Source organism: Odontesthes bonariensis, chromosome 21 (genome assembly GCF_027942865.1).
Source record: "Odontesthes bonariensis isolate fOdoBon6 chromosome 21, fOdoBon6.hap1, whole genome shotgun sequence".
Lineage (NCBI taxonomy): Eukaryota > Metazoa > Chordata > Actinopteri > Atheriniformes > Atherinopsidae > Odontesthes > Odontesthes bonariensis.
The window spans coordinates 10,575,390-10,590,793 of NC_134526.1; the positions used below are offsets into that span (position 1 = coordinate 10,575,390).

The following is a 15,404-nucleotide window of genomic DNA, read 5'->3' on the forward strand; positions in this document are numbered from 1 at the left end:
CACTGAATCATGCTGGAAAAGCTGGCACAATAATCAAAGTACTCTTAAGAGACAGAAATGTCACTTTCAATCTGAAGGAAACCCACTAAAGTGATTGGACCATTTTTGTTTGAACTCACTTTGGACAGTTTGGATGGATGTGTAAGATTTAAATTTGTGCTAATACAGGCAGCGCACCATGACATGCTTTACATGCTTCTGTAGTTGGAATGAAAAATAAGAAATGCGAGAAAGTAAAAATGGCAGTTGGTGAGCTGGAAGGAGAGAGGAAACACATGATTTACATTGAAACAAATGAAATATTTATGATGACAGCTTTGGTTGGACGCTGTTTGATAAAATCATTGGTTTTAAAAGTTGCAATGTGATGATATGGTTGGGGAAACTGGACCCAGCTTTGCTCTAATTTGAGATGACTCCAGAATGTCTGGGAGAACTTTAAAGAAACCATGTGTTGAAAAACATAACTTGATGAGGACAGACGTGTCTCTCTACATTTTTGGCATGCAAGCTGTATGACCCTGTGCACAGTATTAAAGAATACACTCAACTAAAGATGATTGTCTCCTCTCTAGCTGATTCCAGCATCCTTGTTAGTTTGCCTCTTAGACATCAGAACATCTGCCCTGAGAATCCTTCCTAACACAATGAGAACCGCATTAAGCGAACAGCTATGATCAGACGTAGCAGCAGAGATAAAGAGATTATGACAGAATCCAATCCTTCTCTTAAGAGACAGAAATGTAACTGATGTTGTGCATCATTAGAGCTGCAACCTAGCTGACTTCATATGCTTTTCTAAAGAAGCGGGTGGAATGTCAAAAAGACATTCGTGATTAATTGAAGCAAAACCGCTTTGTGTTTGGAAATTTTTCAACTGCTAAATTAATACGTTAAGCTTTTAATGCAATGAATTGGTACAAATAAATGACATTATAAATCTGCATTGTGTCTAGGAAATATAGGAGCAGCAAAAAATAAAAGAGCAACACCATTGCACGTTGCGGTTTTACACCCATGCTTTTTATCAGCCTAAAACCAGTTGGTCACACCTGCCAAAGCCAACAACAGAGGAGCTATTTACAATGATTTTGTTTTCACACCTCCTAAGTGGCCAATGCTGCAACACCAGAGCTCCCTAATGTTGATATCACTTTTGAAAATGAAAGAATGATTCAGGGAAGAGGTCATTGGAAAACCAGACATCAAGCATTAGGTGACAAAGCCTGACTGTAAGTCTGATGATGGACATACTGTACGGGCTGGTAGATTAACACTCTGCCACATTTGAAAAGAATATGAAAAAAACTTAAAACAAAGAATAAAAAAATAAAAAATCAACATAAAGTGTCGAAAATAAAATATGAAACTGTAAGTCAGAAATCTTGATTACAGCTAAATGCTGAATTAATAGATTTATGCCAAATCTGTAGTATTTGTATTTTAGTAATATACAGAATATCTGCTTAAACTGATAGGATGAAACAATCAAAATAATATGTAAAACTTTGGGGTCCAACTTTTTTGATTTGATTTTCCTGCTAAAGATATTTTTAGGGAGGTCGTTTTTCACTATTGCAGCTGATGTGAAGATAAACATCATAAATCAGACCATGAAGCCTAATTCATCTATCAACACACACACAATCACATGCGAGCAAAGTTATTTGCAAACAATACTTGATGTTGTCATGGTGACAGCTGATTGCAGTCATGATTGTTAATGGATTCAAAGGTCTGGACCCAGATGCAGCTTCTCTGCTGTGAAATCCCCAGTTGTATTATTCTCAGTAGTTTTATCATTTGCCTCCAGTTCATTTTGCTGTTCATTAAAATCTCCAGCTGTTTCAGACATGCTGTTCCACACCTGCCCTCCAAGTGTCCCCATTGTCTCTGTGCTTCAGTCTGCTGTAGAAAAGCAGGTGAGCACCTCCCTGCTCAGCTCTTTTTCACTCATAAATAGCCTCAACAGATATACCGCTAAGGCAAAACTATTTGTAACTTAGCCGAATTTTTATTGATAGTAACTGGTTATTTATCCTGTGACTTCCCTCATACTTGAATTAACATAAATAAACGTCAAAATAAATGAGACACTGTTTTGCAGAGGATAAATTTGAATAATTTCTGAGTTGCGACGTCAAACATTTTGTCCCTCCTTTCTCTATCAGTGGCAAAGCTTTTTTTCTGTTGCCAAATCTAGTCTTATAATCACACACAAGCTTTTTGCACTTCTTCACTGGGATTTTGGACCACATCTCTTCTGTTAACCTCCCAAGAACTATTCCACAGGAAGGGTTTGAAAAGTTATTAGACTGGAGTTGAGCATTTTGAAAATACACTGAGTTTACAGATCATTTAATTAGTGACTGAAATAAACTGCTGGTTAATTTATAAACAAGCTCCTCATTAATTCTATTCATAGAAAATAATCTGCACTGGTTTAGTAACTGCCAATAACAGGGAGCTATTGTTAGTTTGCTCAGCCGCTGTAACAGATCAACAACTAAACCTGCGATTTACACTCTGTGAACAAATGAAGGTCATTAAATCACGACTGTTTCCTTTTTTTAGACTGTAAATGTTGTTTCATCTTAATTAAAGTTCACCGATTTCTGATGTTCTCTTATTTCAAATTCACACTGCTCTTTCTCCTTTTGAAAAGTCAAGTCGTTGTTCGTGATGGTTTTAAAAAAGTTCTAGTGTCTATCACACACGCTTTGCACACACTTTCCTGTAATGTCTCAGCTATTTTCAGAACAGCTAAATCTTTACTGCTGACAACATGCTCGCACGACATGTCACATTACAGTTTAATCAAGGCTAGACAGACAAAAGGGCAATTAAGCGCACTGCAGGATACAAAGTGTTCAGCATACAGGACAGGTGCTAATTTTGGTTCAACATGGTTTTGAGGCCGTTGCTACAGCCTGTTACATATTGCAACAAAAATGCACTCGAATGAAAATCTGACATATCAAACAGAGAGAAAGAGGGGCATCAGGAAAGGTGTCTAATGGACTAAAACAGCTACATGAGTGGCTTGAGGTTGAGATACTGATACTGTAGCCACTATAATTAAATATGCTTCCTTCTTCGACATACATTTATCTTAGTCATAACACTTTGAAAGGCTCAGCCTCGTATGAGGAGGGATTACTAATATTCTACCCTTTCATCACCTTTTTTAATGGCCTTTGACTTACCATTTTCAGAAAGAAAACTCAAGTATGATTAAATCTAACACACAAGCTTAATAAGGAGGACATTTAGTTTAAGAGGTGCTCTTAAGTGGGTAACCATGCAGCATAAAGGGTTTCCACTGTTAACCTCCAGGAGCGCATTTTACGAGAGATACCACGCACTACTTGTGATTATGGTTCTCTTGTGATGTTGTATCCATTGCTCCCTCTCAAGAAACAGCTGATTTATCTAAAACATGTAAAGTTTAGCCTGATGGTGGCGGCAGAGAGGAGGTCATACCAAAATAATCTGTCTTCTGCACTTAGGTCATCTTGGACATTTAAGTCTCAGATGATCAGTTTGCTCCACATTCATACAGCTGATTTAAAATCTGATTTATAACATGTTATATCTTAGATTTTAATTATTACTGAATTATTATTTACAGAAAATAGTTTCACTAATCTAACTTTGACTGATTATGTCACATTTCTATGTTAAAATGTTCACATATGTACATATATTGTTACTATAATCACTACCTATGTGTTTACTGGATGATTGCTGTCAACACCGGGACACATTGAAAGGCATGCTGTATGAAAAGTGTTTGTTGGAGATTTTCTCCCATAGCCAATAGATCATTATCAGACAGCACACTTTAACTGACTAAGTCTGTGTAGTGCAAATGTATTTTTGCAAATGCATGTTTGGTGCCATCTGGTGACTTCAAGCTTTGTAGCTGAGGGATGTCTGTCAAGTTCTAGGCATTTGATAAGTGGAATAGAACAGCTGCCATAACATTACATTTGCTGGCTGATGAAAGAACAAACACATTGCAAAACATACTTAATTGGGAAGACCTCTGACCCTGTCATCATATGGATACATATAAAGCAGCACTGTACTGTGCCTTGTTACATAATACATTGTTTTTGTAAGTTACATGGAGATAGGGAGTGTCTCCTCCTTGGCTCCACACTCCAGTGGGAGCAGAGTCATCTGTAAGACTCACATTTAGACAGTGTGTTGAAATGTGTGAGAGATATATTGGGAGGCTCCCAAAGGAATCTGTCGCTGGCCCTCACCTGCAACAATAACCAGTTGAGCAATGCCTGGGAGAAGTTTCATTCTAAGCAAGACACGACATGAAATGTTCCATTTGCTTGTTGAGGAAATATTTTCAGTGAGACACAATTAAAACCTGAGAAGCAGTGGATTCATTAAGGAATTATTAAATGCAGTCAATTTAACCTAATAGTAAAGTCAAGTAAAGTAACACTTGAAATAACCTGCAGAGGAGGAGGTCTGGCAGGATTTTGCAACAATGTGCTGCATCGAGTTAGTTATTCTTTATGTCTATGCTACTCATGATTGATGTGCAGGCAATGTTGATATGAAATAGAAAATATCGACTAATTAATTCATGACCGTGTTTTATTTTCCGAAAGCGCTTCTTTTTCAGATTTGGTTCTCCACAATGTGTACTTAAATTTCAGTGGACACGCCTGTGTTTGTGTTGGAACAAGTACTGTGGCGGTGTAATCGGGAAAGAGAGACTCTCTCCGCCTCTCTTGAGGATCTGAGGGAAAGAACTTGACGCTGCTGTCTGGCACAACGCTGGTGTGAACTTCTAAGAGGTAAATATAATCACACCAACATATAGCAAGAATATCACTTAAATGGGTCTTGATCATTTTTCTCTTATAAAATGTGTTCACATATACACACACCTTCTGTATGCTGAGATCAGATTCGTTCAGGAGGGTTGTAACTGACAGGCAAAATGATTGCTTTGACAATACAAACATGTATTTCACCATTAAAGGTTTTGACATCTCACGCAATATGACTTTCTGTATAACCTAAATGCTATCCGTAAGTGTAGATTCATGTAAAAAGCATGTACAATTATTATGCAATGCCTGCTAAATGGTGATATATGGGATGCTATACTGTTTTGCACTTTCAGTCATTCCTCGCTCGCAGTCAAGATGCCAGAAACAGCAGAGGCTGTGTCAGCCACTCTCACCACTAACAGAAACTGCACCATAGAAATAACCAATGTCAGCGGCAGCTACTGCCTCATCAACCCCAAGTAAGTCTCTAAATGTATCTGCAAGTTTATAAGATGTAAAATTGATTAAATGAAAATGATATTTAAGATCGAACATGAATAGACGAAGATAAAAAAAATTACATTACATGAAAGTCAATGAATAGTTGAAACTTCGACATAATATAACAAAACTATTATCTACTTCTGGCAAGACAAATTAACATGTGTTTATCAAACCACAAATAAATAGGTCTGTTGGCATGGAGGGGATTTCTGTGATATTAGTTTTCTTTTGCAAATGCATCTTAAAAGTATAAACTTTTGTAGACATTGGAAAAGCTCAGATGCCAGTGTGTTTCCAAACAATTAGCATTTTTACGGCTCTGACTATTAGGAAAATGGTGAGAATAAATACAAATAAACAATAAAAACAAACAAAAAAAAAAAGAAATTATTCACGTCTATTGTAATTTGTGTCATGCTTCTACATTTATCTAGCTCTGGCAGGACAGGCCTTTTTTGGATGGGTGATTTTCATGTGTGACATTACTTTGCTGAGAGCATCCACCTATCCATCATACAATGACATGTACTGCCTCATTGCACATCTCATGCAGGTACACTCACTGTTACTTAGAAGTCCACAGTAGTACTTCCAGTCACACTCCATCCATCAGCATAAGCTGTTTCACCCTGGAAAGCCCAACGCTCAAAAAGTACATTGACAAGCTACCCAGAACTTAGTAAAGTGTGCGTTGATTTTTAATCAAAAGTATTGGAAGGGTGTCATATAAGTTGTGATTAGTAGTGATGGTAAGGATTTATCTCTTTGTTTCCTCAATAGGGTATACATGACGAGTGGTTTCTCTTTCCATCCACCGCAGCCCACAGTTCGAATCAGTATGACGGAAGTGTGCTCCTTCATCAAGGATGACAACACCGCCACGGGAGCAGTTGGCCTGCTAACCTATGATCTGTTCCATATGCAGAGCCGGGTTTGCTCCGATCGCATGGCCATCATGTTCTCTGTGCCTTTTGACCATAACCTGTACAAGAACCGGCTGGCTGTGGGTGTGGTTGAGCATTCCCGTCCCTGTGACAAAAATCTGTACAACCAGATGTACGATGGGAAAGATCTCAGCAACTTCACCCGCTCTGATGCTACCGGGTCTGGGTTGGAATACAGAGCGACATATGTTGATTTAAGAGCCACGATGTCTACAGTTGGGAATGCTATTGTTAAAGTGGAGGTCTATGATAAAATGGGTCGTTAGTGAGCACTCGAGCAGGAGTTTACTTTTTTTTTATACTTTGGTGGGGTTTTTCTGCAGAGTGAATACACTTCATTTGATGTGACCACTGTTGTCATCTTGAAAAACATTCAAGGGAGGAAGACTGATTTTGCTGTCATCTGTATTTTGTGTCTGCTGAAAGATATCAATATCTGACAGCCAGCTCATTGATTCCCCATTAACTTATGTCTTGGACTCATGTACATTGAACACTCCCTTCTCTGTGATTATGGTAATAAAACATTCAGACCCAATGCTTGTATTACTTTGTGTGGAATATGTTTTCACTCCGTATGGTTTCATTATAACTGATGAACAGTAATTATTTTTTAATCTCTTATCGGGATCCATCCAACTCTAATGAGTGACAGCAGATGGAATATCTGCATAGATGTTTTTTTAATAGGCACAATAACACTGTTGTTCTTCACTGACTGTGAGATTCTCATTCTTCTCCTATTGTGTGGAATTTGGGAATCAAGAGGTTCAGCTAAAGAAAGAGTAAGACTAAAGCAGCTCCGGGGATCTCTGTCCTGACTAGCATTGTTTGACTTGCAATCTTTGTTGCGCAATACCACAATAGACAGATACCCAAACCACCTCATTTAGTCAACCAGACACCACAGATGTGCTTGACTGAATATCCAAGTTAAAGAAAGTGTTTCAGATCCCGAGGGGAAACTGTTGGAAACTCTTTCACAGAAGGGTGTGGTTGTTTGATCAAAAAGCAGAAAATCATGCAAATATTTGCTATCAGTTCTTGTTTGTGTGCCCCGTGGCCTGGTAATAAATGTATGTAGAAAGAGGGTGTAACTCATCCTAACTGGTTATGTTGCAAGTGGGAGGGTAGGGGCTGACATCCTTTAAAAAAATGCTGAAGTGATACAGGCACCTCCCAGTAAGGTAACTTCTCCCATTTTCACTCTTGGAGCACTTGGAGTTTCTGAGCAGGTAAGTTGCCAAAAACATTTTGCATGTCGGGGAAAAGATATTTATTAGAGATCATTAAGATATCAGTGTGTTGAATCTACTTCAGATGAGGCATTCCTTTCATTCGTATCTTGTGTTTGTTCAAGAAAGAGGAGATAATCTCCTTTTATATTTTCAGTCTCTTCATTATTGCATGGTACTTAAAGCTGTAATTGAAGTGGTGCACTTTCTTATGAGGCTGCCGCTATTCTCTGATTGTTTACAACTGTTTTGAAATCTCATTAGCCTGTGAAATGTTTCATTCATTCTCGGCCCTTGTCGATATGTGCATTTGAAGGTCAGTGTGATGCTGCCAATAGAGTATGTCAGCAGAGCAGAGATCAGAGAAATACTCTTTAATGTAATGAGTGCAATTCTCATGATTCCCAGTGCACTCTGGAAGGGAAAGGAATGCTAGACACACATTCATTTTTGTCTGCTTCAGCAGGTTGACATCTAAATTACCTTTGTTTTACGAGTGGATCTCAAGACTATTGCAGCATGACGGAGTCAGCCGAAGCTGTTGCAGCTGATGTGACGAGCAAGAGAAGTGTGATAATTGAAATCACAAATCTCACCAACAATTACTGCCTTATCAACCCCAGGTAAGTGCTTTGTTGGATTGTTATATTTCCTGGCTTCCATGAAACGTTCTTTAAACAGACAAGTGTAAAGTATCTTTTTGTGTACTGGTTAGGGTACACCTTGAGAATGGGGAGTCATACAACCCACCTCAGCCCACAGTGCGCCCCCTGAAGACAGAGGTTTGCACCTTCACCAAGTCCAGCGGAAAAGCAACTGGCAGTGTTGGTGTAATGACTTACGATCTTTTCGAGAGGTCCCAGAATGACTACATTGAGACTCTTGCCATCATGTTCTCAGTTCCCTGGGACCGCAACATGTACAAGAACTGGTTTGCTATTGGCATCTGTGAAAAGGGCCGTAAATGTGATAAGGATTTGTACAAAGAGCTGTACTATGAAAAGAATGAGCAAGAGCATGGGTTTGTTCGGGCAGAAGCCAGTGGGTCAGGAATCAGTTACGTGGGTAACTACCTTGACATAAAAGCCACCATGTGTCCCATGGGCAAAGCCATCATGAAGGTCGAGTTGTGGGACAAGCTTTTCACACCTATGGGCCAGCAGGCAATTTAGACACCAAACCTGACAAGTTATTCTAAGAGGAGAATTATTCCCTCCATCTCGTAATCATACCTAAAAACTGCTTCCTTTGCAGTGAGCATGTATGTATTAACAGATGTGTTGTTGCTGACATGTGTCTGTATGCCTGGGTATTACCCTTCAGTAAATCTGCTTAGGATCAAAGTTTGGTTAGTTTTTAAATCCTGGCAGAAATATCCCCTCTTTGTTGCCAAAGCCTCTCTGTGTTTCAATAGCATTCAGTTTTACACCGGCCTCTTTAGAAATGTGAATCAAAGGATGACTCACCCAAGGATTGGGGCACATAGCTGAATGAAATACACAGAGCACTCCTCTGTATTTACCTTGACACTGCAGTTTGAAAATAAAATAAATCTTTTCACTAAAGCTATTTGTGTATGTCTGTCTCTTGAATGAGTTTGTAAGTGTGCTCAAAAGAGATGAAATTCAAATATTTTCATCCTAAATGAGGAGTCTCTATGTGTTTACGAGGTACTTATAATGATCACTTTGAGGTCAGATATAGAAACAAAGCTTCCAGTTTTTATAGCTTAGTATGTGCCAATACTGTATTTATAGTATTATTATGTGAGATTGTATTCAATAATTTTATTTTATTTGCTATATGTTCAAAAAACAATAAGGCTTACTATAAAACCCACACATTAGTTAAATTTGGTCTGAAAGTAATCATGAAAACAAATTTTGCTCCAATTACTATTTATCTTTTTACAAACCAGTAAACTCAATGAGACAAAGGGGGATTATGATCTTGGCATGCTGAACAGGAGAGGGTGGAGATCCTTTTACTATGTCTGCTCAGTAACTTATTACTCACACTGGACACTATATAACTCTTTAATTGGGAAGAAAGCCCCATCTTGATGTTTAAGTTATTTTTGCTCCGATGGCATAGCCATTTCTATGTACATATAGTCATTAACCGTGTGAAAACATGGGTATCTAATGCAGTAGACAGACTATCTCCTTTTACTTTGCATCTCTTAGGAAGATATCAGGTTCCACTGATTCTTTTTACAATCTCAATACTGCCTTACCTGATTCTGGTTACCCTTTAGATTTATGATGCTTTAGCAGAATTCAATGCTGCAGTCACAATGACGCTCAGATCAAAGGTTTTGGCCATTGTCTCCATTTCATATGCATAAAAGCCATGCATAATATAGAGGTATAATGTAGGCCTGTTTAAATTCAGTCCCTAAAGTCTTGTTGAGTGACATATTGGAGTAATGACACAGAGTCCCAATGAACAGATGGGGACACTGAACAGAAACTTTTGTTAGTCAAAGCTTAGAAATGAGGATAAATTCCCACACATTTGCTAATATTTTTCTTTTCGATCTCCTCTCCGTGTTTTCACAATACCTGCACGTTAATCTGCGTTCATGTTTTCTATGATATTGTTTACTGAATGTGTTTATGAGCGTGTGTTTGTATTCATTACTATTTGTGTGTTTGCATGCTTCTGTTGCGACTATCAGGGAGTAGGTACTCATCCACCTGCACATGCAGATACAGATATTTTTATCAAAGAATTTCATTTGTGCATTTTGTGATTTGTACCTTAAAATGAAAGGCAAACGAAAGATATGATAATGTGTTTTCTTGTGTAGCTAAATCTAAGAAGCTCAGCATTTGTGCATTGAAACAGGTGTTATTTACTTTCAAACAGCAGTGAATAGCTGTTTTACTTGGTAAAAGCTTGGGTCAAAATCTTTTCAGGATGTTAAAAAAAGAGGGAGGAGGTGCACCTTCAAAGTTGGCGTGAGAAAAAAGAATCTGCTGATCACACTAAAACAACAATAAAGCTCCAGTGGAACTCACTGCTGGAAAAAGCAAAGATGAATGAGAGAGAATTGTTGCTGAGAACAAACTAGGAAGGAACATTTTAAAAACGTAACTTTAAAATGAGAAAAAGAGAAACAGGATCCATATGAATAATAGAATTATAATAATAATATTTTTTAAATAATTCCAGGCATTCACTCAAGGTAATAATATTTCTATTAATAAAGTCATACTGTTTTTACATCACAATATAATATGTAACTATTCATTTATATCTGTTTTGGAGCTGTTGTATTTTTTTCTACAGGTTTCTCTATATTTCTGTGTACTGTATGTACTGATGAAAAAATAAATCTAAATACAATTTCTTGTTTTCTTTGAACTACAGTATTTACTTGCCTTGAAATATATACAATATGCAATACATTTCTACAGAACACGAGGACTCTAACGAGTCAAACTGGGATAGTCTAAGCAAAACTTATGTAGTTCTGTGACTGATGTTTAAGAGTGAAGTGCAGCTTTTTGAACACCAAAGGTACAATTAGCTGCTTATCAGATATTTTTCTTCCTCAAAGTGCTCAGGAGAATACCTAAAAGGTACAATTTTGAACGTCTTCAGCCTCAGAATGTGCTCTCAAAGACTGCCATCTAGAGGCAGCCTTCGGCTGTGTATTTACAACCGTTAGCTCAACATCTCCAAGCACTCCAAGAACACCTTTTAAAAAAGATTTAAAAGCTAAATGTTTGGTTCCATTTTCTATGGACTTTCTACATACTCTTCTATAGACTGTTAGCATATGTATGTGCTGTAGTATATACATACATACATATTATGTATGTATGAAACTTGTCTTTTTGCCCTTCCATAGTTCATCTTCCTGTCTCTTCTTCTGATAACACCAGCTCTAAACATGTCTTGACATCCAACAGGGCCTGGTAGTCTTTGATAGTTCATTGTGTGTCTGACCTGATGTGTCAGGCTGAAAGCAGGCGCCAGCAGCCCCGTCACTGGAGCTCAATTTCAGGCTCCATGTCAGTCAGTTTCATTTGTAAAGAATCTGCAAAGATAAGACAAAATAAGTCAAATACCTTGGAGTCTCACTGATATGCGTGTTTGTTTGGTTTTTCAAATTTATGCAGGTTATATTTTGCAGACTCTTCATTATTCCTGTGACAGATACTTGAGGGTAGAAAATCCTGTTATTTCTGGCAAGCTATGGGAATAACTTCACCATAGTAGTTTATTATTTTGAAATCTCTCTGGATACAGAGTGACACTTGAGGAAGTACAGTCAATTTTTTCTGTTTCTTTGTTTTTTTTACATTTAACAAGAAATCTTTTCATGTCTGTAAAACTGGTCAGTTCTGTTATAAAGGTGCATTGGACCAGAAATGTTGAGACATTCTGTTAAAGCCTCAAGGTACCTATGTCCCATTTATTCATACATTAGTATTATCATTTAATTAGATCTGACTTTCATAGAAAATTAGTTGTCTCTATTTCTGAGGACAAATAATTACAAACAAAGCACTTGCAGTTGAAAAACGTCACTCATACTGATGACTCCAGGAAAAAAAATACATCAGTTGTTGTTCCTCTCCGAGTGTCCCAGTTTCATCTCACTGTTCTTGTTTTTCAATCTGAGTTGTTTTTTTGTCTCAGGGTTCTTTGCTGAGTCATTTTCACCCGCCTTGTGAGGCTGTTTTCTTAAAAAGAATAACACTTCTGTAACCCCAGAGCTTGTTGTTGCTTGACATCAGCAGCAGATGAATAATAAGTGAATAATAGAATTCAAAGAGAATGCTTATTTGAATAAAAAAGAAAACGTGGCCAGAAATATCTCAAAATGAAAGCTAATGTTGCTTAAAGCATCCCTGGAGAATTTGCTCTTTGGCTCCACCCACAGTTGTTGTAACGCCACTGTTGTAAGACAAACCTCCATCTGAGGCCTGCATATGTATAGCTATACACATAAATATGTTGTTATGCTGTAAAGATTGACAAAAAGAAACAGAAGTTCTAGAAGCTACAAAAAAATGTAAAGAGATGAGTCAGGATAATGTTACAGCACCTAACATGTATAAGACTGCATATTCTTTTTAAATACGATGATATATGTGATGACCAATTTTATCTGTAATGTAGTTAAGTTTTTATGATATCAATTTTTGAAGCTTTTGAATGTCACATACTTATGAACTGAATACATGTACAAAGTTGTATTACATTGGCATATATTACATTGGTATATATTGCAAGATAGCGGAGAACATTTTAAGGCTGCAAACTTCTAACACTTTGATGGGAAATTTGCAAAAAACTGACTGAAACAGAACTAAGGTGGCTAACTGAGGCTTCATCTGAAACACAGACACTATTACCAATAGGTTTCAATATCTAATGAGTAACGTAACATAGATGAGCAAGCTGCTGTAGTGATTTGTGTATTTCAAGTTAGTCATGATGCAGAGCACTGTAGCAAATGTCTCGAGTATATAAACATGTTTAATCAGTTCTATTATAGGAATCAACCACAGCTTCAATCTCCTGTTGTCTACAGCTTACACAGAGCAGAGGGAGAAATGATCATGATCATATTCTTTTCGTAATTATCAATCTGCCGTCAGTTATTACTCACTGACAACAACAATGAAGCTAACTCTGTATCTGTCTGTCATCCTGTTTTTTCTCCATGCTCTCTCCAGAAGTGAAATCCCTGATGTGTAGTGTTCCATGTCTTGCTCACGCAACTTATCTCTTCGTCATAACTTCTTTCCATGGCGTTGTCTTTGGTCTTTTTGCTGCATATGCCACCGATTTTAATTTTTTACTTTACCTGCAAAGATAGCCATGTATTTTTTTCTTTTTTTATACTTTATTTGGTAAATGGACTATAAGCCAAATTCATCCAAGCACTCGCACACTCATACAGCATATCTTAGTTGATACAATGTTATAGGCTACACTGCTTTTCTCTCTATCATACACATTCACACACGAATGGACGCATCGGTAGGCAACGTAGGGTTCAATGTCATACCCAAGGACACTTCGACATGTGGTCCAGGGAAGCCACGGTTGGCAGATGACTGCTCTTCTTCCTGAGCCCCATTTGCCCCTTAATTAGTTATGACAAATGTTAGTTGTTATCTTGTTGCACGTGCATTATGTGGTGACTTAAGAGCAAAATGGTGTGGAGTGTGATATAACAGCCATTGGGCGCTGTTTGAGGGCCAGGGAGGAGGATAGTAACTGTTGGTGTACCTCAAAATGAGGGTTCACAAATTTCTCTTGTGTTCCTTTAATGTCTGCTGAATGCAAAAGCTGTTTTCAAACACATTCACAGTGTCGGCTTAAAACACGATAATGCGTCAGTGTTGTGTTTACTGCTTATTTCCACTTGTTTCTGGGCTGTCAAAAAATAAATCTCACAAGTTTAAGAGTTACACGCTTACCATAACGCCATGTGTTTCAAAGACTTCTCATGTCCTGAGCTGGAATGTAGCTCTAATGTAGTCATTTTAACTCGTTTTTTATTTACCAATGAATGAAACCTTCTCTTTTTTCTATTTTTTTGTTTCTCACTTATTGCTGACGTCTCCAAAACCGCATAATAGCATTACTGATTTTAGTCATTGGTAGGCATTTGAGCTATTGTTTACATGCATGTACAGTATGCTTGTATTTATCACTTTTTAGCTTACTCTTCATTTTATTCTGTGCCTCAAAATTTCCAGGGCTGCCCAAAATACAGCCTGGATAGAACAACTGAGTTTGTCCCTCAGGTCCGTGCACTCATTATGCCATTACCTTGTTCTGCTGTAGCTCCAGTCCATGTTTATTTACGTGTTAGCCTTGTCAAACCATTAAAGGTGACCTTCAGGTTGATGCAGGCCCTTCTTATTTTACCTCGTCATAAGAGAACTGAAGAATAATTACACTCAATTTTTCTGTTGGCAGTGAAACAAGGATTATTTTGACTGATCAGGCAGCAGTTTTGTTGTCAAAACCTACTTGAACGTACAGTCATCTGCTGCAAGCGTTATGTCAGCCAGCTAAAGGGTCAGCTCAGACACAGCAGTGCCAGCTGCCTGGCTCTCACACAACAAAGTAATTACTCATGTCATACTGAATGACTTGCATCAGTGGATGCAATCTTTTAATTTTCATAAATTCTGGCAGAACTCCAGTGTGTACAAGTGGCCATGAACTTCCAGGTGAAAAAACGTGGAATGCAGATTGATTTTAATTAACAAAAGCCCCTTTAAAGCAAATAAGATATCAATAACTTGTCAGTAACATTACATTACCTTGACATAGACTGGCCCAAAAGCTTCATTTCTTAATACTGCTGTAGAGGTTCATCTGCTTTCACTAATGCTCCATATAAAGCAGTCAAGCTGACATTGTTCAGACTCAATGCCAAAGTCCCGCCACACTGGTTCTGCCTAAGTCTGCCAAAGCAAGCAGCAGTTGATACAAAGATGTCCTTACCTGCCATCCTGCCAACTACCCAGAGACCTCCAGCACCCAAACCAAAACCCACCATCTGCAATTGAAGATGCAGCTGAGACTCACTTCTCACTACTATAGCGTGTGGTGGGTGTACAGAATATTTTCTGCTATGCAAGCCCTGAGTAAAATGTGTCACGAATCTACCCACAAGCATCTAAATTTCTTCATAATGTAAATGTAAATGTAAAAATGTAAATTTACTTTATTTATACAGCCCTTTACAGACAATCCTTTCAGTGTACCAAAGTTTTTGAGATAATGAGATAAATTAAATCACTAGTTGTTCAAAAGGGGTATAAAAGTCTGAATTTTAGGAAGACCCAGTAGTAATCTTCTCAAAGGTTTTCAGAACTGTCCTTGACTGCACTCTGCCTGAATTAGCTAATTTGTCAATCTAAACTGATCCTGTCAGA

The 15,404-nt window shown here is 37.8% G+C and overlaps 2 protein-coding genes across 4 annotated transcripts; both read left to right on the top strand.

Moving 5' to 3' along the window:
• Window positions 1–4,699: 4,699 nt before the first annotated feature.
• Window positions 4,700–6,788, top strand: LOC142371020 (uncharacterized). Its single transcript, XM_075453593.1, has 3 exons — window positions 4,700–4,823; window positions 5,156–5,281; window positions 6,087–6,788. The coding sequence occupies exons 2-3, from the start codon at window positions 5,178–5,180 to the stop codon at window positions 6,514–6,516; spliced, it is 534 nt and encodes a 177-aa protein (XP_075309708.1). The 5' UTR covers window positions 4,700–4,823; window positions 5,156–5,177; the 3' UTR covers window positions 6,517–6,788.
• Window positions 6,789–7,419: 631 nt separating this feature from the next.
• apnl (actinoporin-like protein) lies at window positions 7,420–9,050 on the top strand. 3 transcript variants are annotated; one of them, XM_075453826.1, is made up of 3 exons: window positions 7,420–7,485; window positions 7,949–8,108; window positions 8,201–9,050. In XM_075453826.1, the coding sequence occupies exons 2-3, from the start codon at window positions 8,005–8,007 to the stop codon at window positions 8,655–8,657; spliced, it is 561 nt and encodes a 186-aa protein (XP_075309941.1). In that variant the 5' UTR covers window positions 7,420–7,485; window positions 7,949–8,004; the 3' UTR covers window positions 8,658–9,050. The 3 variants fall into 3 exon arrangements, with proteins under 3 accessions (XP_075309941.1, XP_075309942.1, XP_075309943.1); XM_075453827.1 differs by having other exon boundaries at window positions 7,427–7,485; window positions 7,952–8,108; XM_075453828.1 differs by having other exon boundaries at window positions 7,430–7,485; window positions 7,983–8,108.
• The last annotated feature ends 6,354 nt before the right edge of the window (window positions 9,051–15,404 follow it).